At 40.8% G+C, this 24,126-nt stretch overlaps 1 protein-coding gene across 2 annotated transcripts in view; it reads right to left on the bottom strand.

The window, feature by feature from the left end:
- CORIN (corin, serine peptidase) overlaps positions 1-24,126 on the bottom strand; it is a gene marked incomplete at its 3' end in the record, with an annotated part of 129,825 nt that overhangs the window by 26,719 nt on the left and 78,980 nt on the right. For both annotated transcript variants that reach the window (XM_079769420.1, XM_079769421.1), the window contains 6 exons: positions 20,603-20,834; positions 15,819-15,964; positions 14,837-14,944; positions 7,715-7,828; positions 5,619-5,729; positions 4,462-4,591 (listed from right to left, as the gene is read on the bottom strand). In XM_079769420.1, the coding sequence (XP_079625546.1) occupies positions 4,462-4,591; positions 5,619-5,729; positions 7,715-7,828; positions 14,837-14,944; positions 15,819-15,964; positions 20,603-20,834 (841 nt within the window). The remainder of the gene's footprint in view (positions 1-4,461; positions 4,592-5,618; positions 5,730-7,714; positions 7,829-14,836; positions 14,945-15,818; positions 15,965-20,602; positions 20,835-24,126) is intronic.

Raw genomic sequence — 24,126 nt, 5'->3', positions numbered from 1 at the left:
TAGCCATAAACAGGAATAAAGTACTGACACATGCCACAACATGGATGAACCCTGAAAAACATTATGCTAAGTGAAAGAAGCCAGGCGAGATATGCACATAATGCATGATCCTATTTGTGTGAAATGTGCAAAAGAGGAAAATTCATAGAGACAGAAAGTAAAATTGTGATTATCAAGGGTTGGGGGAAGGAGAAGCAGGGCATGATTGCTGGTGGGCATGGGATTTCTTTTCCAGCTGATGAAAATGTTCTGGAATTAAACAGTGCTGATGATTGCACACATTGTGACTGTACTAAAAACAACTGAATTTTACCCCTTTAAAGATTAACTTTTATAACATATTAGTTATTTTTCAATTTTTTTAAAAGTTGACTACAAAGTTTTAAACTTCTGGCAACCTGGGCTACATTTACTACTACAGAGGATTGAATCTGTCTTTGAGCTTCAAGGAAGTCCATCAATGAGAAAATCATCTTGAATTAGATAGTTCTTACATGACAAATGAAATCTGAAATTAGAAACTTCTCCTGAGAGTAGGAAAAGATTAGTGTAAATCTTTACATAAAGGACTATAAGGTTACATAATAGATGCTGTCTTTGGGTTTTCCCAAGACATAGAAATATGTTTCTGAAGCAGGTTTCTTCTGTTGACCAACTCTAAAAGATTAGGGCATAAAATCAGATTGAAACTAATTCCATAAAGGCATTTTGCCAAAATAGTACAGCCTGTTTCTGGATGATCTAACTTTACATAAAGATAAACCTTGTGAAGCCAAGAGACACAGAGAGTCATCACTTCCCTTCGACCAACTTCCTCAAAAACCAGATGTCTCCACTGAGCATTTGGCAAGTGTTAGAGGACAGTTCAAGGTCTGATTTGTATCGTTGATTAAATAAATGTCCATATGTTTTTGATACTGGACATGTAGGTAGCAAAGTCCATATACTATCATGAGAACTTAGGGACTTGATTTATACCCTTGTCTAATCAAATAACCATCCTACTTCCAAGCTGGGTGAACTCTAGAGATACCTGCAGGTGGGGGTAAAAAGGTTCTCAAATTCAGCAAAGAACTCTGAACCTTCTCATTCAGACAAGCACTTATCGGAGAGCCTAGCATTTATGCTGTTAGACATGGAAAGTCTGAAAAACTCTAAATGCAGGTGTTTTTAATCAACTCCCTCTATCATGAAAGCATTTCAGTAGTATCGCTGCAAGACATGTAATTTGGTGTAGACATGTAATTTTTTATGAACTAGCTCCAACATGTACCCCTTCAAGTCACTGAATGACCTATTTGCAGTTAGGTTAAATTTGTCTTTGGATACTACACTACAATGCTGATTTCTATAAATGTTTACTGAATGAATAAAGGAATAATTTAATAAATGTATACTATAGTATTAAGATAATCTTAGAGCTGAGTATTTTATATCATTTTAATAGAAATGTCATGCGCGGTGCCATCAATGAACCATTCTTAGATGACAAAAGTCTGAATTTTTTTTTCTAACTTTATGTTCTTGGTTGCTTGCTCGTGTCTTCCCCAATACATTGGAAGTTCTTTGATGATGTTATTCACCTTTGCATCCTCCGAACAAGGCCTACTCTCATACAAGGCCCTAAGCAGAAGTTCTTTATAACTTCAAGTTTCTGGTGCCGAGTATGTTTGACGGTATAAAGGCAGGCCAGTGCAGTGGAAACTTCACTCCAGAAGCTAAAGGAGACCGCTCTGCCTTCTCCCTGCACCCCCGCACCCCACCCCCAGGCAGCTGGCGTGCAGGACAGTAACTAGTCATGGTCAGACAGACCCTCCTATTGAGGACTTTGAATCTGGAGAAAATGAGTCAAAGGCACTGGGCTACTTCAAGTTAGTTTGAGGCATCAGTGGCAGAACCGTGAAGCAGCTGGTCGCGGGGACAGTGCTAACAGAGCGGCTTCCTGAGCTGCACAGCCCCGCGGCAGGAATTGGTCTCCTCTAGCTCATTATCTTCATTCCTGCCCCACCCTGGCTGTGCAGCTTTCTGTCAATTCATAAAACACCCAAGTACACTGAAGAGTTTGAAGGCAATCAGAAAGTATAAAAATACTAAGATTACCTTTCCTACTCATTTCCTTGGAAGACTTACCACTACTTATCCATGAGCTCAGCCAAATAATGGCTATGATTTTCCAACTATACTGTTCAGATTTTCCTAGTAGTTCTTTGAAATAAAATTATAGTTTTAAAAATCTAAATGTCAACTTGGATTCTAAATATCTAAAATACTGAAATGAGAATTTCCCACCATGTTAAGAAAATGGAGAAAACGGAGTAAAGAGATTTTTTTAAATTCAATATGCACACAATATAAGTAAAGGAGGAAGCCAGCAAAATGTCCATCAATGGATGAATAGACTTTTATAATTTTTCTTTTTTTGGGGGGAATATATTTTATTGATTCTTTCATAGAGAGGAAGGGAGAGGGATAGAGAGTCAGAAACATCGATGAGAGAGAAACATTGATCAACTGCCTCCTGCACACCTCCTACCGGGGATGTGCCTGCAACCAAAATACATGCCCTTGACCAGAATCGAACCTGGGACATTTCAGTCTGCAGGCCGATGCTCTATCCACTGAGCCAAACCGGTTACGGCTGAATAGACTTTTTTAATATGAGGTATATCTATGCAATGGAACATTATACAGCCATAAACAGGAATGAAGTGCCAATATATGGATGCATAATATCATTATGCCAAGTGAACGAAGCCAGGGAATGGTGATGATTGCATAACATCGTAAATTTACTAAACACCACTGAATTTCACACTTTAAAATTGTTAAAATGGTGAATTGTGTGTTATGTGCATTTCACCACAAAAAAAACTTAAATCTTATATGCAAAAAATTAGAAGAAACATAAAGTAGAATATTTAAAACAAGATCCCTTCTACTTGTGGTAGAACAGGGTGGCTTGTCAAAGAAATTTTTCTGGTTGTAAAATCTTTGTAGTTCCGACTTTCCCTCAGAACTCTCAATGAAGTTATCCATCATCTTGTAATCTAGCTTTCATATTAAGAAATAATCTTGTGTCTTGGTGAGGGGAAAATAAAGCACTTTCAAAACACTTTTCATTTTTCTCTGACTAAATCATATCCCATTTCATTTAGACATAATAAGGAAGTTGTGAAAATAAAGTATAATTTAATGGACCTTGGCAAATATAATTTTTCCGCTCTGGCAAAGTTTAAAGTTCTTTCATTATTGATTAGCCTCGATTACTCAATTTTCCAAAGATGTGGGTCTTTGTGTGGGGAAAAATGAGCTGAAGATTCTGGGATTTAGATAATTTTTCAAAGTGGGATTTTATTTATTTATTTATTTGTATCTTTACTCGAGGATATTTTTCCATTTATTTTTTAGAGAGAGTGGAAGAGAGAGGGAAAAAAAACAGAGAAAAACATGGATGTGAGAAAAACACATCAATTGGTTACCTCCTGCACACATCTTGACCAGGGCCCAGGTTAGGAAAGAGCCTGCAACCAAGGTACCTGCCCTTGACCCCTTGACCAGAATAGAACTGCTCTATCCACTGAGCCAAATGGGCTAGGGCTCTAACTGGGATTTTAAAACAATGCTGTTAGCTATTATTCCCTAACTGAATGGTTCATCATTGTAAAATTGTTTCAAGTTTGCTCAGTGGAATCCTGGGAAATGCCATTAGTACAATTTTTATTCTAGTATATTATAAGTCCATTTATTCCTCTCATTTCTACCAAATTTTTTTCCAAGAATCTCACATACATAGTGATACACACACACACACACACACACACACACACACACACACACACACACAGGTATATATTCTAGGACTCTTCAATTACTGCTTTCCATCCCTGATAGAACTGAAAGAATAAAACCCACATAATAGCAAGTATGCAACTTTCAAAGTACCTCTTTGAGTGTGTTTCTAACAAAGGCAGAGTGTCTTCTCATCCTACTAGGAAGCAAAAGGGTGAAATGTTCCCTGATGTAGCTTTCCTGCATTACTTGGGCTAAACTGAAATACCAGCAACATCAAGTTTATTTTTTAACTTATGAAACAAACGTGTGCTGCTTAAAAAGGAATGTTCAATACTCTCTTAGGCTGTATCGCACGATTTTCCAGCCAGTTCCTCGGAGAAAACCGCCTTAATGCTTCTATAAATAAGGAAAGCATTTCACGTCAGAAGTAGTTAAAATACAATTACTTCATTTGCTTTTAAAGCCTCATCAAAGCCGGTTTTCCACCCAGGCTCTTCAGAGCAGGTGCCTGTCATTAAATGCGGTGCTGTCACCCGATTCATTTCCCGTGCCCTGGAGGGCTCTGTTTGAGAGCACTCCGTTGCTCTGCATTCAGAAGGAAGATATTTACAGCCACGTTCCGTGAAGCCCTCTGAGAAATTCATCAGTGCTACACACTACTGACCTTACCCTAAACCCATCTGCTTGCAGGCCAGCTGACTCAAGGTCTCCTGCCAGCCATCTGCACACACGTGGTGTTCTGTGGCAGACCTGTGAGCAGTCAGGAATGACGAGGAGTTCTCCTTTTTAGAGAGGGTCACTGAGAACAAAAGAGAAAACCCTAATTAAAAACATTTCCTCTCGTGAAACCAAAGGGTAACTTTACGTGCCTCTCTTCACTTGCATGCATTCATTTTTATTCATTTTCATTAAGAACCTTTTGGGGAATACCTACCCTGTGAAAAGCACTGCCCTCGGTGTGGTGGAAGACTGAAAAAATGAATTAGAAATGCTCTCTGCCCTCAAAAAACTGTAGGTTCCAGTGAAAGAGACAGATAGTTCTTGTTTTTTTTTAGAAGACAGCCAGAGGCAGGGCCCATCCCCATGAGTTTACCAATGATTTGCATAATGATAAGAAGCTAGTTGTACCTTCACTCTTATCATCTCCTTTCAAAAAGCACGTGAGAATGCAAGTGTGTGATGGTGATGTTAATCTGGTATATGCGTTAATTCCGATTCTATAAATAACATCCTCTGTACTTAACAAACTGCAGGTCATTTATGAGCATGAAATCACAACACACATGATAACTACGATTTGGCCAGATGATGCCAGATGAGGTGAGAGCTAAAGGGAACACAAAGAGTGATGAGTGTGGGATGATGGAATCAAGCAAATTTAAGATTATAAACTGAAATACTGGAGGTATTGATGGGAGATGTCTTTAGGTTCTTCCACAGGGAGAAGTAATAGTTACAAGTCCCATCTGGATGTGGAGCGAGTGTACAGAGAAGATGGGAGGGCCCCTTTAATATCCCATTCCAGGAGGTGTCAATGACACAAGAATAGCAGAGTATCGATCGTGGCTGAAGCTGAGTGATGAATTTAGAAATTATAATCTATAACAACTTGAACTCAAGTGCTTTTACACAGAATGTAGACATTTCAAACAGAGCAGTAACTCGGGGGGACGTTTTCTGTGGCTTGGAAATAACGGATCTGAATCACCACAGTCAGCTTTAACAATAGTAAAGCAAAATAGATGAGCTTGGTTAGTGCAATCTGTGAAGTCACTTAGGGTTCATGTAGCCGAGTGTACAGCAGATGGCAGAAGCAAGCAGCTCACCACAGTCCCATTCGTCTGAGCTGTCCAAGCAGTCCGCTTTACCGTCACACCACCCGTCACGGGACACGCACTCGTGGTTTGCACACTTCAGTTCATCCTCTTGGCAAAATGCTGGCACAGGGAACAAGAAACAAGAAGACGGAAACATTTTACAGGTAAATGCGATGATCACTAACAGGCACGCTGCCATTTGCCAGCAGGAACAAGCAAAGAAGGTGAGTTCACTGAGGCCTCCAAACAGGTGGCAAACAGACCGAGAGAATCGGTAAAATCTCACTTCCTAGATGTCAATCCGTACAAACAGCAAGCATTTCCACAGAACTCCTTTCTCCGAGTGACTCGATGCTCTAACAAGGACTGAAAAAGTCGTGCCAAGCAGCAGAAATATCAAAAATTAAAGAACAGGGTTAAAATCTGCTGTGTCACGAGCAGAGCACAGAGGGTGAGTGGACGGAAGTCACCACAGCGTGAGAACCAGCTCCGTCCACGTATGTGGATACTGTCTATGTTGTCAAAAGCTCTACTAGCAAATGACTCTCTGAGAAACATCTGATTCTCTCCTGGGTTTTAAAAAATCACAGTGAGACTCCTTGGTTGCCTACCTAGCATCCAACTCCTTTCTTTCTCTTTTTTTAAGGAATCATGATTTTGTTCACTGCTCCCCACCTCCCCACGTGCACCCTGTGCCAAGCTCCAGAGGAAGATCCTGATCAGCTTAAGCAGGAGACAGCATTTTTCTGATCACAAGTATTTTTTTTTTTCTGACTATAATTATTCGTCCAAGAGGGAACATGTGATCCAAGATCAGGGTCTTGGCCTATGGTTTTGTGGGTTGTACTTTGCCAGATAGTTCCTGCCCATTCTCTGCTGGCCAGGCCACGTGTCCTACCCTGGATCAGAGGTGGCTGGAGGACCCAGCCTTTTTTCCTATTTAATTCTCCCTGGGAAGTTGCATTTCAGCTGTCCAGGTGGGGTCATTGCAGGTGCACACAAAGGCTCCTGCCTTAGCAGGACCCTGCTCAAATGTGGCGAATCTGAGCGAATCCCTAACTGATGTTGGAGAGATGAGGGCAGGCTTCTCCTTTCTTCCCACCGGATATGATCAAGGAGGCATGGCACCCCAGGTGCTCTTGACCCGGTGGGAGTCAGCCCGAGGTCAAGCCCAACTAAGAGAATCATGGAAGTGCTGAACTCCCACACCCAGCCTCAAGAATCCCTCTTACACTTGACTTTTTCTATGATAATAGGTTACATATAATATAGACTATAATAAAGATAATAAGCATCTTTATTGTTTAAGTTGACTTGAGCTGGGCTTTCTATAACCAGTAGGTAAGACATCTTAAGAGGTCTAAATATTTTTCTGATTCTAAAAAATGTGGCCATTCATTTAGAAAAGGTAGAAAATACAAAAATTAAAAAAGCCACAAAAACTTAATAATCCCACCACCCAGGGGGTTATAATTGTGAACTTATTACCTTCTGATCTTTTTCTATATGTGGATCTATGTACTTTCAAAACTCAGAAAAATAGTACACATAATACTTTATATTTTGTTTTATTCACCTAATGGTACGTAATGAACCTAGGAGAAATTAGTCCTATAACTTGGTTTTTAATTTTTGCATATTATTTCATTTTATGTCCCCATATTTTTGGAAATTTGTAGTATTTTAATTTTTTATATGTCATAAATAATCTATATATATATATATAAAAGCCAAGTGACTGGAACAACTGGAACGACCAGTCGTGTGACGCGCACTGTGGCTGTCCAACTGGCCCTCCCCCTGCTGGCCAACCTCCTGTGGCCCCTCCCCCAGGCTGGCCCCACTTGGGGCCGGCTGGCCGGACCCCACCTGTGCACGAATTCATGCACCGGGCCTCTAGTGTTAGTATAATATTATTGTGCATAAATTTATATGTGTTTGACTGTCTTCTTGGCATATATTCTTACAAGTGCAGTTTTGGTAAAAAAATAAAATAAAATAAAGTCTGAACATACTAAAAGCTTTTGACACATATTTCCAAATTTCTAGCTTCTATTCACAATGAGAGGTAATTTTGTGTGTTGACAAGTTCCTGTAAGACTCACCGCAGTTTATTTCATCCATATTATCGGGGCAGTCTGGGAACCCATCACAGATGACTGTGCTCTTCAAACACTGTTTGCTGGATGGACATTCCCACAAACCTCTCTCTTTACAGCCTGGAGACAAAAGAGAAGGTAATTTGCAATAGATGTGGAGGTGAAAATAAAGATGAATATGATCAAGCTACGTAGAAAAATGACAACAGAAAGGCCTGATTTCTTTTTTCTTAAAGAGTGTTTACTCCTGTCTACCATAAACAAGTGATCTTGAAAGTAGAAATAGTTGATACTCTCCATCCTGCAATATAAGGAGTACAGCTCTGCTAAGAGAAGATCAAATGTGAAGTATAAAAAATGGGGGGGGGGGAATGAAAAAGCAATTATACATTAACGTTCATCTTTAACTGTTCCTTTTGCTTTCTTAGTCAACTTGGCAACACATAGGACTCATCTATAAAATGGCGAGTTATGCTTTTAAGCAAAGATGCCAAAACCTAGTAATTTACATGCATATTGTCTAAAAATGTAATTTCAGTCCACAAACGTACAGGCCATCTGTGTGTGTAGCAAAAAAGGCCCCTCCTATGCCAAACAGCTACAAAACAAGTTTCAGAGCCAGTAGGAAAGCCATCACTTACTTTAGTAATGTAGCCAGAGATCTAAGGTTACAAACTTTATCAGTTAAAATGGAAATGAGCACATTTGCACCAGATCGAGACTATAAGCTTGAATTGTAATTTGCCTCTGAAACAGAAGCACTTGCGATGAACTTAATGATGTTTGAATCAAGCACAGTGTGTGTCCTACGTCTGCTAAAACATGCCAAGAGTCTAATGTGTTCTTTTTTAAAATATATATATATTTTTATTGATTTCAGAGAGGAAAGGAGAGGGAGAGAGAGATAGAAATACCAATGATGAGAGAGAAGCGTTGATCAGCTGCCTCCTACACGCCCCCCACTGGGGCTGGAGCCGGCAACCCAGGCATGTGCCCTGACCTGGAATTGAACCTTAACCTCCCAGCTCACAGGTTGATGCTCAACTACTGAGCCATGTGGCCTGGGCTCTAATGTGTTCTTGTCACTCCAGTTAGACCCCTAGCCCTCCTCAGGCTAGAAGGTGCATGAAGGAAGAGGCCACGGGGCATTCATGTTTGGGTACCTTTCACCCCTGCCTACAACAGTAGCTATAGCCCTTGGCAGCCCTCAACCTACGTGTATTTTATTTTATTTTAAAATGTATCTTTATCATTGAAAGTATTACAGATGTCCCCTTTTCCCCCTGTCATTGACCCCCTCCACCCCGCACCTGCCACCCGCCCCTCAGGCCTTCATCGCACTATTGTCTGTGTCCATGGGTTATGCATATTCTTATAATAAAGAGCTAATATGCTAATTAGACCAAACAGCAGAACAACCATCCAGAAGATGGCGGGGCTGCGAGGGCCAAGGCAGCCAGGGCTGCGAGGACAGAGCCCCTTGCACGAATTTCATGCGTTGGGCCTCTAGTCTATATATATAAAAGCCTAAGCGACCGTCATGACTGAATGAGCGGGACGACCGGAATGACCAGTTGACCAGTCGCTATGACACGCACTGGCCACCAGGGGGCAGACGCTCAACGCAGGAGCTGTCCACTGGTGGTCAGTGCACTCCCACAGCCAACCTCCCATGGCCAGCCAACCTCTCCTGGTCTCTCCCCCTGGCCAGCAGGCCCCGGTCGGCAGGCCCCAGCTGGCAGGCTCCATAGGCCCTGGCCGTCAGCCAGCAGGCCCCCAGGTCCCAGCCAGCAGCTGGCAGCTTGCAGCCGGCAGGCCCTGGCCAGTCCAGCCATGATCAGGACTGGGCGAGACAGACCCAATAGGCCCTGATCGCCGGCCAGGCCTAGGGACCCCACCCATGCCCAAATTTTGTGCACCGGGCCTCTCGTATACATATAAGGTCTTTGGTTAAGCTCTTTCCTCCCCACCCCCCTTCCCTCTGAAATACGTCAGTCTGTTCCATGCTCCAATGTCTCAGGGTCTATTTTGTTCGTCAATTTATTTTGTTCATTAGATTCCACATATAAGTGAGATCTCTTACATGTGTATTTTAGATGGAACTTCATCTACAATGGAACAAAAAGTCTCTCTCATTGCCAGGAAAGACTATTTAATTTAAGGTGAGTGAGATGAAAAGTACTGATAAAATAAGTATGTTTTAAAAAAAAATGCTATTTCTCATCTGACTTAGCACAAATAATTCAGAGAAATTTCATAGATGATTGACTCATGATTCTTGAAATCCAATATAAGAAAAAAAAATATGCTTTTCAAAATTCTTATCAAGAAAAGTTACCAAAAGAGGAATTTTTACTGTGAGCTAAAATTAGATTTAAAGTGTTTCAGCCTTCAAAAATTCAGGAAATCAATAATGAGAGGAGAGTCTTTTACCAGATGCACATTAGGAATGGTCTTAGGCCCGGGGACATCTGGTTTGGGAACTCACAAGAACATTATTTGGATTTTCAGCTAGCAGAGGATACAGGCATCATCTGGAACGTTCTGACAATGGCAGCCCCTGGGGTCCCAGGAGATCTGCGAAAGAGCCGGAAGTCTGCCCTCATGGCCCAGCCCCTGCCAAATGGCATGGTGTGCCGCTTCCGCCACAGAGTGAGGGAAATCAAGACAGAGGTGTCAGCATCCCACAGTGCCGCCTGCTCTAAGGGCGGCTTCTCTCATCACAGGCCCACTGTGCGCCAGTGGAGAAAGGGAGAAAAGGCAGGAATCTTTCTGACTATTCACAAGGTCCCCTTCCTTCGCGTAGGAAGAAGAACGTGGACTTTTGGAATGAGCTAATGAAAGCCCACAAAAGTAGATCTTCTGAGACATAAGGCCTGCATCTCACAAAAAGTAATGACAGTAAGAGACATTTATGTTCCACTACAAACTCTAGACCTGACCACTACAACATCGGTATTATAATCACCATTTTACAAGTAAAATTTAGAGAAAATAAATAAATCTCTCCAAATTCAGCTTCATCAAGAAAGATCCCGTTGGGACCCAGGTACAGATCTTTAGTTGTGTTCTTCCCTAAAAGGCATGAGGGAAGCACAGCTTCAGAGTTGGACCACTGGGTCTGAATCCTAGCCCCAATCTCACAACTGTGTGATCTTGGATGAGTTACTTAACTTCTCTGAACCTCAGTTTCATATCTTTAAAATAGTAATAATAGTGCCTGACACAAAAGATTAAATGTGTACTTGATAATTAATTTCCTCTTCTGTATCTTCTGTTTTGTAATAAAAGTTTGTGTGGCCTCACGCCTCCTTTGTGGAGTTATAGTAAAGCATATATGAGGTAGAATGAAAAGGTCAGGACATTCATCACATGGAAGACTGTATTGTTATTTTGTGAAGAAACCACCCTCTTTTTAAAGTGACATTTTTGGTACAATGATATTTTAAATGTATAATTTAAAAGGAAAAGGTCATAACTCCATTAAAAATTAAAAACAGGTGTGGGCGGCTCAGTGGTTGAGTGTCGACCTATGAACCAGGAGGTCATGGTTCAATTCCCAGTCAGAGCACATACCCAGGTTGCAGGCTCCGTCTCCAGTAGCGGGCGTGCAGGAGGCAGCTGATCCATGATTCTCTCTCATCATTGATGTTTCTATCTCTCTCTCCCTCTCCCTTCCTCTCTGAAATCAATAAAAATATATTTAAAAAATAAATAAAAACAGGTATCATGGGATGGAGTGGTTAATGCAGCTGTAGGTTATGAGACCAAATAATCATTGGTGTCAAAATAACAACCTCCTGGCACAGAGATAATGACAACTCTCACTCTTCAAAGCTACAGTGTGATGCTAAGGTGACCAACTGGATAGAAAGAATCGTTTGGAAAGCTCTTAAAATCAAACAGCAAACCCCACAAATCTGAGTCAAAGGCTTTTTAAACACAGCCTAAGGGGGTTTTGACTCCGAGAAAATGTTCAGGTTATATTTATAGATTTTATTTTATTTGAGCTCAAGAGGAGACCAAAGATAGGTAATGGAATGATTTTTAAGTTATTTGGAGAGAAACAGAAAGGCACATCACCACACTCGGGCATTTGTATTGCTGTCAATCTTTCTCTCTGTGGTGTATACGCTTTTATATGGAATGGTGATCAGTGAGGAATTGTGGTGCTGTGTTCATGTAATAAAGGGTTTTATTTCTACGGTAGAAATAAAGGAACTGTTTTAGCTCTATTCCCATGACCACCCCATTGAGAAGCCTTGCTGCTCACATCACAGCCCAGGCACCACCTTGCTCCTGCTTGTAGCTCACCTAAATTGTAGGCACAGATTTAGCAAAAGCTAACCTCAGTCTCACAAACTCACATCTATAACATGAAGGCAAAACTCAGAAATATAATTCCATTGTTATTTTCCTTAGCTCTCCTTTCTTTTATGTGATTCTCATTCATTTCTTTGCCCATATCATTGCCTTTTCCTCCATTGCTTAGGTATTAATGCTTGGAAAATATTAGATTAGAAATCAGCTTGTTTCATGAAGTTGCTGGTTTCACAGGCAGCTCCATTTACATAGTATATTTCAATGAATGAGAAACTGTCAGCCTTTAAGACAAGGAAGTCTTCTGTACCAATAATGCTGATTTAACAATCACTCCTATTTTTTTAGGCTCCATCCCATAAAGCAATTCTGGAATGATGCGTTCAAATTTGCAAAATTCTTCCAAACACTTGGTGAAAATATTCCTAATACTGACAGATTTTCAAATAACGTTTACATTAGCAATTGCGTACACAGTGAAAATGATTTCAACAACAAAAATTTACCACACGAGCAGGAGACTTCAGAACATTGTTCATTGCTAAATTCTAATGCATATATTTTTAAAGTGTATTAATTAATGGTATGCTTTGCCCACCATATTTCCCTGCGGATGTGCCAAAATGACTCAAAATAGATTCTCAAAACGTCTATTATCTTATAATTAAATTAGATACGTCTTGTTTTGAGGGGAACCCCAATAATATTGTTGGAACTCCTGGGAGAACTGCAGATGTGGGAGAGTGAATAGTTCATTGTCACATTAGTCAGTGAAGTCCAAGCATTTAGGTGCCTACAACCCCACAATGGACAGAATAAACAGAAAGACCTGAAGTTTGGGGTGAAGCCAGCTTTGCCAGAGCTGGCGGCTGCATTGCCTGGTGGTATGCCCACGCAGGCCAAGGACACAGGGAGACAAACTGAGCAAGTAGACAAAATGGGAACGGGGTGATTTCCCAATAGTGAGCCTTCCTCCATGCGGTTTCCTTATTTGATTTTGAGTGTCCCGTCCTCCCAGAGCATCAGACATGCCCATTCTAATGTGTGCACACATCCCAGAGGGGAATGTATATAAATTTTCTATTATCAGTCACTCTGGAAAAGGTAGTGGGTTTTCTCATGACTTACTAGTAATACTGTTGGAGCAATTAATGTAACTCCAAATGTATTAATTTCCCTCCCATTCTTAACTTTCCTTAACTAGAGCTCTCAGTAGCACATCAATATTTTGAGTGTTTGACAGGGATTAGAAAACTTCTGTCATTTTGATTATGTGACTAAAGTGTTGATGAACACTCATGACTTATTTAGAAACCTGATATTTTAGGATGATTTAAAACCTATAGTGCTTTGGATTTCTTTTTTTGCAGAGTATATTCTAAAACTCAGATCTTTTAGTCCTGGTAAGACTCTTCTTTTAAACTAAGCTTTTAAATTTCTCAAATACTTAGTACCTTACTGCAAATTTAGGTCTATCCACCTCAGTAGGTACCATGTAACTGCTTTGAATCATCTAAGATAATCCATGTAAAATTGCATCTCAGAATACCATCACCCATCAAAGTCATAGCTAGCAAACAATTCAATATGTTCTCAATAAATCACTCAGCTTAGGGATATTCAATGGGTTTTTATTTATTTCTCTACATAAAGACCACAAACAAGCAAACAACAGTAGCTTCTCAAAACACTGTATGTTCCTCCCTAACAAAATTATCCCAGTCATTGTACCATTATTCTGACAGCTCTAATTTTCTAGAAGATGCACTTGTCCATATTTATAGCAGCTGATAGGATTTCATTGATTGATTGTGACATTTTGTCTAGACCAAAAGGGCACTGTTTACTATGGAAAATTCATTTTTGGGAGCAAGGTAGTATTTATACTTAAAGGCCAAAAGAAAAAAATGATTTCAAAAGATGTACTTCCTTATGTGCTTTTGATGGTTAAAAAAAAAAAAGGTGTCAATTTTTAAAAGCAGAATAAGCTAAATCATCATAACCAAACTAATCTTTGGATAGCTTTTCAGTTGCTTTGCCTTACTCTAGAATATTGTTTAGTAAAAAGCATTGTCTGTTTTCTATTCCCTGACGCATTCTGAGGTTACAAGTACAAAGGTTTGCAGAGAAACAAAATGGGAATCAGTGCCACTTAAATTACTATTGGCATTTCTGGCCTTTCCATGAGTGATTTTGGAGTTCAAAGGCAGAAATGCCATAAAGAGTTTTGTCCTTTGCCAACAGATGCAAAATTGGAGAGGGCATGAAAATAAATCCCAATTAAATTTCAACACTGGAGCCTGAACTCTGTCTCGATGTATCTAGACACCTAACAGCATGGGAATCATGCAAAGACAGATGACAACTGCTTTATAACCACTAATAACAAGAATAATTCCTTACTTTCGTGAAGTACTTCTCCTTCTACTAAGGGTTTGCATGTACAGGGTGTCCCAAAAATAACATATACACGCTTTAAAAGCTGATGGCTGAATTTTGAAAAGGAAATGTATTTTAATAGCCCCTGCCATTGTAATTACTCAAAGTATGTGTATACATTTTTGGGACACCCAATTTTTCATCGAGGTTATAAATAGAAGCGTAATTTAGGGAAAAATCAATAAAGTTAACAGGAAAAACACATCAATTCATGCCTTGCCATTTGATGATTTAAGAAGAAAATATATTAGCATTCAATCCTAATCACTACTTAGAACTATCCATGAACAGTTGATATTTCTTGAACCCAGTCCCTTATCCCAACCAGTTGTTAGTGTATTCAAGAAAAGCGCCGTCTCACACACATACCACAGTTTTCCTCGTCGCTGTCATCGTCACAGTCGGGCTCGCCATCGCATCTTCTGGAGGCCAGAACGCACCGTCCTGAGTTACACTTGAAGTGACTAGGTGAGCATTCTGTTGAAAAACAATGGAACCCATTACTATCAGTAATCAGAAACCCCAGGACCCTCAGCTCATCTATCTACTTATGGTGTGGAATGTGGGCAAGGAGCTATTACTGAAGATAAGGCAGGTACTCCATGGAAGTTGAAACAGCCGCCTTCTCTCCGCTTATCAGCATCTTTCTCCTGCATCTGTTATCACTTCTCCAGATCAGTGTTTACACTTTGCAGTAATTAACACTCTTCTTGAATGGACATCCTAAGGACTGGACTGCCGGAGCCTAAAATGCCCTGTGGAGTCCATGCTTCTACCCACCCAGCTGCCCTACATGTCACAGTTGTTTCCCACTCTAGTCTTGCCACCTGGGACTGGTCCCCCATTGCGTTTCTCCGCCTGAAGCTCCTATATTGCCAAGATCTCCAAATGCTTTGCACTTGAAGGAACCAAGTCCTAACTATTACCTTCAGAAACCCTAGAAGAGTGGTTGGCAAACGCATTAGTCAACAGAGCGGCAAACCACGGCTTGCGAGCTGCAGGTGACTGGCGAGCCGCAGGTGACTGGCGAGCCGCAGTTTGCCAACCACTGCCCTAGAATAAGAGCAGCATCCAATGTAATGGGTTCTGTGAGTTAAGTGTGGATAAAATAAATACTTGCATTATTAAATTCATCTCTGCAATTCATTTTTAAAATAAAGACCATGTCTAACAAATAAGTACCAAGTTCTTCAAAGCAATCAATTTTCAAAGCAATTCACTGCCCTATGAAGCCTGAGTGGCAATAAATATATATATAAAAAAAAAACAATAGCAACATAGAGACTTCAAAAAAGGAACTAATATGTTCATCCATATTAGATACCCCACAGAAATTAATTTATAAATTAACCTTCCACGTCTTCGTCAGGCATTAGGCAGGTTTGATTGTCTGAATTTTCCTGGGGAAACTGGTTGCAATCTGTGTCTTCAGGCCACTGTAGGCCCACGATCCCAAGAACAGACTCACAGTGTTCTTTGGAGTGTTCACACAGAGCTCTGAAAGAGCAAGGAAGACAAAACAGTAGAAGCAGAAATAACTACACCTGAGATGTATGTTGGGAATCTGTGCTGGGTTTTAATACTCTGTAGGTGTGTCTCCGTGTGTATGGTGTATGTATTTGGTGTGCATGTGTATCAATGTACTGGGGTGGACAAAAGTAGGTTTACAGTTGTATGTGAAACACAGTTTATTCTTGTACTATTATTTATTAATAATTGTATTATTTTCCATTTGCACAACTGTGAACCTACTTTTGCCCACCCCTGTATATAGATGCACTTGCACATAATAGGTATTTGGGAAACAAAAACAAATAATAGCTCTACAAAGGGAATACATCCCAGCAGCATACTTTCACCAAAAGAAACTTCACTGCAGAAATAGAAATATTGTGTTTTATTGAAATATGTTTGACATGTAACGTTGAGTAAATTTAATAAGAAAAACATGTTGATTTGATATGTTTATATCCTATATAATAAAGAGATAATATGCAAATTGACCCTCACACTGTCACACAAGACGGCCGCCCCCATGTGGTCAAAGATGGCCACCACAAGATGGCTGGCAGGGGAGGGTAGTTGTGGGCAATCAGGCCAGCAGGGGAAGGCATTTAGGGGTGACCAGACTGGCAGGGGAGGGCAGTTAGGGGTGACCAGGTTGGCAGAGGAGGGCAGTTAGGGGTGACCAGGCCATCAGGGGAGGGTAGTTGGGGGCAATTGGGCCGGCAGGCTGACAGATAGGCGAGCACTTGGGAGCCAGCAGTCCCAGATTGTGAGAGGGATCGGGCCTAAACAGGCAGTCAGACATCCCCTGAGGGCTCCCAGATTGGAGAGGGTACAGGCTGAGCTGAGGGACACCCCCCCCCTAGTGCACGAATTTCGTGCACCGGGCCTCTACTATTTCAGTAAAATCTCTGCTGTAGTTATAGTTGGCACCCCTATCACATAATTACCAATTCTTTTTTTGGTTGGACTAAGTAAGATCTAGACTCTTCGTGAGTTTGACTACAGCACAAGATTGCTGTCTATGTTCACTAGACTGTGCACTAGCTCTCCAGGACCTGTTTGTCTCCTAGTTGCGAGTCTATACCCTAACCAACATCCTGGACACAGAGTCCCTTCTCAGTTTTGCCCTCCTCATTGTCTCTCTCTTTTTTTTTTAAGACAGACACATTCTCCAACATTTTTGTTCCAAGTTGGGAAGTCCCCAATATCGGTTTAGATAGTCTCCCACCAACGGTTATGGAATCTATACCACACCCTCAGCCTCAGTGACCAGTTATGTGAGCCATTTCATGGGCCAACCTGTCTTACCTAAGGCATCCATCCCCTCCTTCCTTCCACATAGAACAATATTGTTGAAAAGCTTGGTACTTCTCCCAAACCCATCTATATTGAGTTCAAGTTGGTTAAAATAAAGTTTGCTGGTTGTTGTTTTTTTTAAAGAAAATATGTACTAAGCATTGTGCTAGGTGCTTTCATTTGTGTTCTCATTTGTACCCAGAATATTATTAACCTGAGGTATCAACATGTCTCATGAAAGATGTCTTTACTTCCTATTGAGGGATGGGGGTAAGAATGGTTTTGACTCAATATATCACCAAGAAATTAGTTAAATAATTTTTTAAAAATAGACACAACTAAAGTAAGCTCCTGGGTAAATTTCTTATTTCCTTTTAAATACATTCTTATTTGTCCAAAGTCTCAAACTTTAAACTGTAAGTTAATTTCAACAAGGTAGGGAATGGTTAGCAATTGAATCAGGAAGTTGCAGATAAAGCTCTGTCTAGATTTAAGTCTGGACAAGACAGAGTATAACTCGATGTTGGTTTAGCGGAGGAAGAGGGGGGGTGGGCGAGAGAAAGCCATGGTGTTCCCACATCCGTTTGGCAAAGACAGGAAGTTCAATTAGTGTTCGATAACTGTCTGTTGGATTGAACAGTTTGTTGTAGATTTATAAAAGGTGTATATAAATCAATTTTTGATACTTTAAATTAATCAGATAATACCTAATTTATATGGAAGACTGTGTAGTGCTTGACTCTATCACTTCCTATTTTTTTCTATAAAATGGAAATAGTACAGCACGGCAACTGCAGGGGGCGCTGTCCTTATCCCTATCTGTGTGGTGCTGAGCCAAAACAGCAAACCTGCTGGCAGGGGTCTCCCTCAGAAGGTGATATTGAGGATGAGATGGCAGAAGTACCTTAAAGTATTTAGCACAATCTAAGAACTTGAGAATGTTAGATTTTTCTGATTCATAATTAAAAACTAATCCTATCTAATAAAAGAGTAATATGCAAATTGACCATCACTCCAACACACAAGATGGCTGCCCCCATGTGGACACAAGATGGCCACTACAAGATGGCCAGCAGGGGAGGGCCATTGGGAGGGACCAGGCCTGCAAGGGAGGGCAGTTGTGGGCCATCAGACCAGCAGGGGAGGGCAGTTAAGGGCAAACAGGCTGGCAGGGGAGCAGTTAGGCATCAATCAAGCTGTCAGGGGAGTGGTTAGGGTGTGATCAGGCTGGCAGGCAGAATCGGTTAGGGGCAATCAGGAAGGCAGGCAGATGAGCAGTTGGGAGCCAGCAGTCCTGGATTGTGAGATGAATGTCCGGTAGGATCGGGCCTAAATAGGCAGTCGGACATCCTTCGAGGGGTCCCAGATTGGAGAGGGTTCAGGTTGGGCTGAGGGACACACACACCCGTGCATGAATTTCATGCACTGGGCCTCTAGTTTTAAAATAAACAGGCTTGACAAAAGCAACTATGTATTGCTTCATGAATTTTAGATATTATTCGTGTTATAATATAAAAAGTTTGTCCTCTAAATAAATATCAAAATGTAAAATTCATTTTGATACCCACCTAAAATGAAAGATGTATGTTTATGTGTAAACCTAAAACACAGACCTAAAGTATCTAAAAAAAAGTCCAACACAATGTTGACAGCAAAATGTTTTAGGATCAGCCTCATCTTAGGCATTTTGATATGAAATTTAAGCCTGAAATTATAAATTATATGTGAATGTAAATTTGTTCCAGAAAATACTGCATTAGGGAAATTTTTACATACATATGAAAAGAAGTCAAACACAAGAATTTGTTAAGTCCTATTAAAAGCAATTATTCACTATTATTGACCTTGCCCAGCAAAAGGGAAATAAGATTTAGAAATATGTAGAATAAAATGGGTAGGCATTTTATTAGTGGCACTTCAAAAAGCATTTAACAGAAACTTTCAGAATTATGTTTGCACAAACCAGCAGTAAGTTTGACTCTATTGGAATGAATTGTTCAGTTCCTCAAGTCATTTTGAAATTTTATTGTTTCCTGCCCCACTCTCTAGGTGCCCCTACCTTGTCACCTGTTTGATATTCAGTATATAATTTATTCTTTTTCCATCTGTCCACCATATTGATATTATGGCTTTTTCTTAAACGTCTAAGTGACTTCTGGTCTCAACATATGGTTTCCATAGTTACCACTCACATGTAGACAAGCACATCTGTAGATTCACCCTTTGATGGAAAACAGCACTGGGGAGAGCAGCCGACTCCTAAATGCACGATCTCTGACTACAGCTTCTAACACCTGGCATAGAGGGACCACACTGTGCTAAGCAGCTAGCTGTGCTCGTGCCCTATCATCGGGGCTATTGTTTGCTCTGGGCTTACAATCAATGAGAAGCACGTTGCATTTTTGCACATTCGTTTCATCTCAAAACCACCATCACTATCTGGATTTTACAGGTACAGGAACTGAGGCTGGGAGAACCTGAGGAACCAGCTTCAGGCTATACACCAGGTTGAGAAGAGCCAGAACTTGAGTCAGACAGTGGACTCCATAGCAACACTCTTAACCCATAGACATCATTCATATCTTAAGTCCAAGCTGCACTCTTGAAATGTCCCTTACTTAATTCGAGCGGGTAGAACATTGTCAGCAATGTCCATCCGCTGTCCAACCTGTGAAGCTGGCATTATGTCCCTTTCAGCCACTCCTTGTGTAACATAGCTAACCTCTGAGTGCTATAAGAAGTCAGCGTTTTAGCCCGGCTGTTGTGGCTCAGTGGTTGAGTGTTGACCTATGAACCAGGTCATGGCTCAATTCCAGGTCAGGGCACATGCCTGGGTTGCAGGCTTGATCCCCAATGGGGGGTGTGCAGGAGGCAGCCGAACAATGATTCTCTCTCATCATTGAAGTTTCTATCTCCCTCTCCCTTCCTCTCTGAAGTCAATAAATATATGTACATTTTTAAAAGGCAGCATTTTTAACACATCAATGTTGCCAGGGAAAGAGGCAGATACACCTGGTCTTCTGCTAATTCACATCTTTCAAAACCGTTCTTGATCAACCAAAATGACACACATGTAATTTTATTTGATTAAAGTACAGAAACTATTATGAAAGGCAGTTTATACCTCCGTCATTCAGGAATGAATTCTTATTCAATTATTCATTTTCTAATTCCTGCTTCCTTACCTTTTAAATATGTAATTTGTTAAATACAGAGCTCCTTGGCAAGATACGCACTTTGTCTAAACTCAGATTAAGTCTTCCTTCCTTCGGTTCTCCCCAAGGGAAAATGAGGATGTTTGAGGTAATAGGAGAGACCCCACTGTATTACCTGCAAGGGGGGATACGCTGGCTTGTATTCATATCACATTTCGGTACCAAGATGGTGCAGGCAAAGAACATGAGATATTTGTAACAGTTGGTTTGAACAAGTGCAGGGAAAAGAGAGGACTCCCAGCTGATGGATGCTTCCTTCTGAGTCCTGTGGCCAAGGTAATTTGGGTAATGTGTATAGTTGTAGGGCAAATTCATGCAGAGTTCCAAGGTAATTGGTTCACATTGACCTACCAAGAAAACACATGTACAGACACATACATATATTAATTTCGCATATGTAACCGTTTCTTTAAAACTTACAAAATTTTGAAGTCTGCTTTCTTTTTAAAGTAGCTAAGAGACTAGAATACAAGCAGCATATAACACTGCTATAAAAAATTAAGTAATTTGGTTAATAAAGTGCCAAATCAAGATTCATTTCTGTGTGTGTGGCTGCTAACACAGTGCCCAGCACACATGATTTAGAAAGTCTTCCTCATTTTTCCCTTTGGCTCAACTTATCTGAAATTGGATCTTTTTCATGATTCCTTTACTCACTTTAATTTGTTTTCTTTTTCTGATTTATTTATTGCTTCTAAACTGGTATGTTCCTCATCATCTTCATAGCCATTAAAAAAAACACAATGAATTTGACTAAAGTGGGCATTAAATAATTTTTCTACATTTCATTGTTGATTAATGGATTTAAATATAAAGCTGTAAGCCCAGCTGGTGTGGCTCAGTGGTTGAGTATCGACCCATGAACCAGGAGGCCACGGTGTGATTCCCACCCAGGATACATGCTCAGGTTGCAGGCTTGATCCCCAGTGGGGGGCATGCAGGAGGTAGCTGATTGATGATTCTCTCTCATCATTGATGTTTCTATCTCTCTCTCCCTTTCCCTTCCTCTCTGAAATCAATTAAAAATATATATATTAAAGCTATGAGATTCGGGGGCAGAGGAGCCTGAGATCAGTTAGCTATCATTTCCAAAGAGATAAAATCGGAACCCATTAGGTTGGCATCCAATGCTATTTCACACTCCAATGACACCCTGACTTTCCAGCCTCATTGCCTACGACTATCTGGTCAGCAGTATTTCCTTGGCAACACCAGATATTTTAAGAATTGCATGCCTTTGTGAGCCCTGTTAGCTCCTCTCTTACCCCTTTCTTTTCTTGACATACTTGTAAATCACCCCTCAAATACAGTCGCAGTTCCAGCTGCCAATATGTAGAGTACCCACTACCTGGAATGATCCTTTCCCATCCTCCCCACCAAGCTACTCCTCCTTAGTCTGCAGGACTCATCATAATCACCTCTTCCAGGAAAACTTCCCACTCCCAGTCTGAGTTTCTGCTGAGAGCCACAGCATCTCGGGCATGGTCCTGCCATGCACACGTTGTCCTCTGCTGTATTCTTTACTACTCACACCACCTCTCCCCCCTCCCCCCCCCCCCGCCCGCCCATGAAAGGTTTTTGAAAAATGAGACTACAAGTATTAATCTCAAAGTCAGCACCAAGGACAGTGCCAGAAGGTAGGAAGGAAGGAAAGGAGGAGAAAGTGTCGGGAACTATCCTAGGCACTAAATATATAAAAATAATAACAAGTATAGTCCCCACCATTGAGACACTCCATACTCTCTATAGGAAGACACACATGCTGGCAGCTGTAGCAGAACGTGAGCTACTGGGATGGTGGCAAGGAGCCCAGACGGACGAGGTGGAGCAAGGGAAGCTCAGGAAGCCTCACAGGGGTTTGGGCAGATTTGGGGGATGCGGTAGAAAGGGCCCCTCCTCCCGCTCTGTCCACAGTAGACAGACCCGAGATGAGAGGGTAATCAAGTGAGTGTCTTCCTAGGATCAGCCCAAGCTGAAAGAAGACTCATGCCTGATTAACAGTAAGTATTCCAATTCAATGTAACCATTTCACTAGGAAGTGGTATGCACACAAATAGATTAGTAATGAAAACTGGGGTGAAACACTAAAACAGTGCCAGAACTATATCTTAAAGAATCTGAGGGTTTCACAGGGATTATGTTGATAAGAAGCCTGGCACTGGCCAGATGAAAAGCTGTATGGACAAAGTGTAACAGACTCTCAGCTTATGGGTGAAGATGTGACACAATCTTAAGGATGAGTACAGAGTGAGAGAAGAGAAAGAAATAGAGAGGGTAATACAGCATAGGAAATATATTCAATAATCTACACTAATAAAAGAGAAATATGCAAATCGACCATACCTCCATGACATCCACCAGCCAATCAGGAGTGAGTATGCAAATTAACCCAACAAAGCTGGTGGGTTAATTTGCATAGGCAGGTGCAGAGTGGCCAGGTGGGGTGGGACGGGCGGGGGGGTGGAGGGAGCTACAGGAGCTGTGCTCTGGCCAGAGTGGAGAAGACTAAAGGCTCCGGCTGGAGCGAACACTGAAGGCTCCAGTTGGAGCGAAGACTCCAGCCTACTGGAATGAAGACTCTGGCTGGAAAGAAGATGAAAAGCGGCAGCCAGAGTGAAGGCCTGGGCCCCAGGTGCAGGAGGAAAACCGGTGCCGGCAGCCAGGGGAAGGAAAGCCTATTGCATGAATCTTCGTGCAACAGGCCTCTAGAATTGTAATAACCGTGTATGGTGCCAAGTGGGTACTGGCAATATCAGGGAGAACACTTTGTAAAGTATATGTTTGTCTAATCACTATGCTGTACACCTGAAACTAATATGAAATACTATTGAATGTAAACTGTAATTGAAAAAAGGAACAGAGAGAGTATGAGGTTGGTTCAGTTTATCATTTCCTTTGATTTATGAAAGAGGAGGAACATTTGCATATTTTTATTTTAGATTATTTTAAAAATGAATGTTCCTCTTAACAATAAAAACAATACAAAGATGCATAAAGTAAAAGTTCATCATCTCCCACTCGCTGTTCTCTCACTTTCTCTCAAACCCTCAGATGAGTCTGAACCCTTCCTTGCTTTCCACTGCTCTTATCTACACATACAAGACTTTACACACAAAGACAGAGTGTGTGCTCGTTTTTGCCATAGTAGAATTGCACTATTCCTGCTACTCTTCAACTTTTTGTTGTTTAATTATTTATCATGGCCATTTCCAAGTCAGTAGATGCAGCTCAAATCTATATTTTTTTCTAATTTTAAAATTATAATTCTACTAAAATGGGATCATCCACACAGATTTTTATGCAGTCCCTTTTTTCTTACATACATCTTTCCTTTCTCTCTGCTCCCCTACCACCCTATCAATTTTTAACTTTTTATTAGTGCATTTCATTTAGTTGATTAATAGATATATCACATGAATAATTTTCCCCCTTTTGATGTATGGAGAGCTTACTGCTTTTGATCTGGGATAAGATCTAACCTTTAAGTGTTTCAGAACTGAGGGGGATGAATGGATTAAGTTATTATCATTTATTATTCTAGAGATCTTTATTGAATGTTGTAAGATTGACTGAATCTTGGGATTTATTCCTTCATAGTGCATTCTTCATAGAGTGCTAAGCAAAAGAAATTCTCATGAT

Source organism: Cnephaeus nilssonii, assembly GCF_951640355.1.
Source record: "Cnephaeus nilssonii genome assembly, chromosome: 1".
In the NCBI taxonomy this organism is placed as follows: Eukaryota; Metazoa; Chordata; class Mammalia; order Chiroptera; family Vespertilionidae; genus Cnephaeus; species Cnephaeus nilssonii.
Note: the sequence above shows the minus strand (reverse complement) of the source record. Positions and strands in the feature narration are given on the sequence as shown.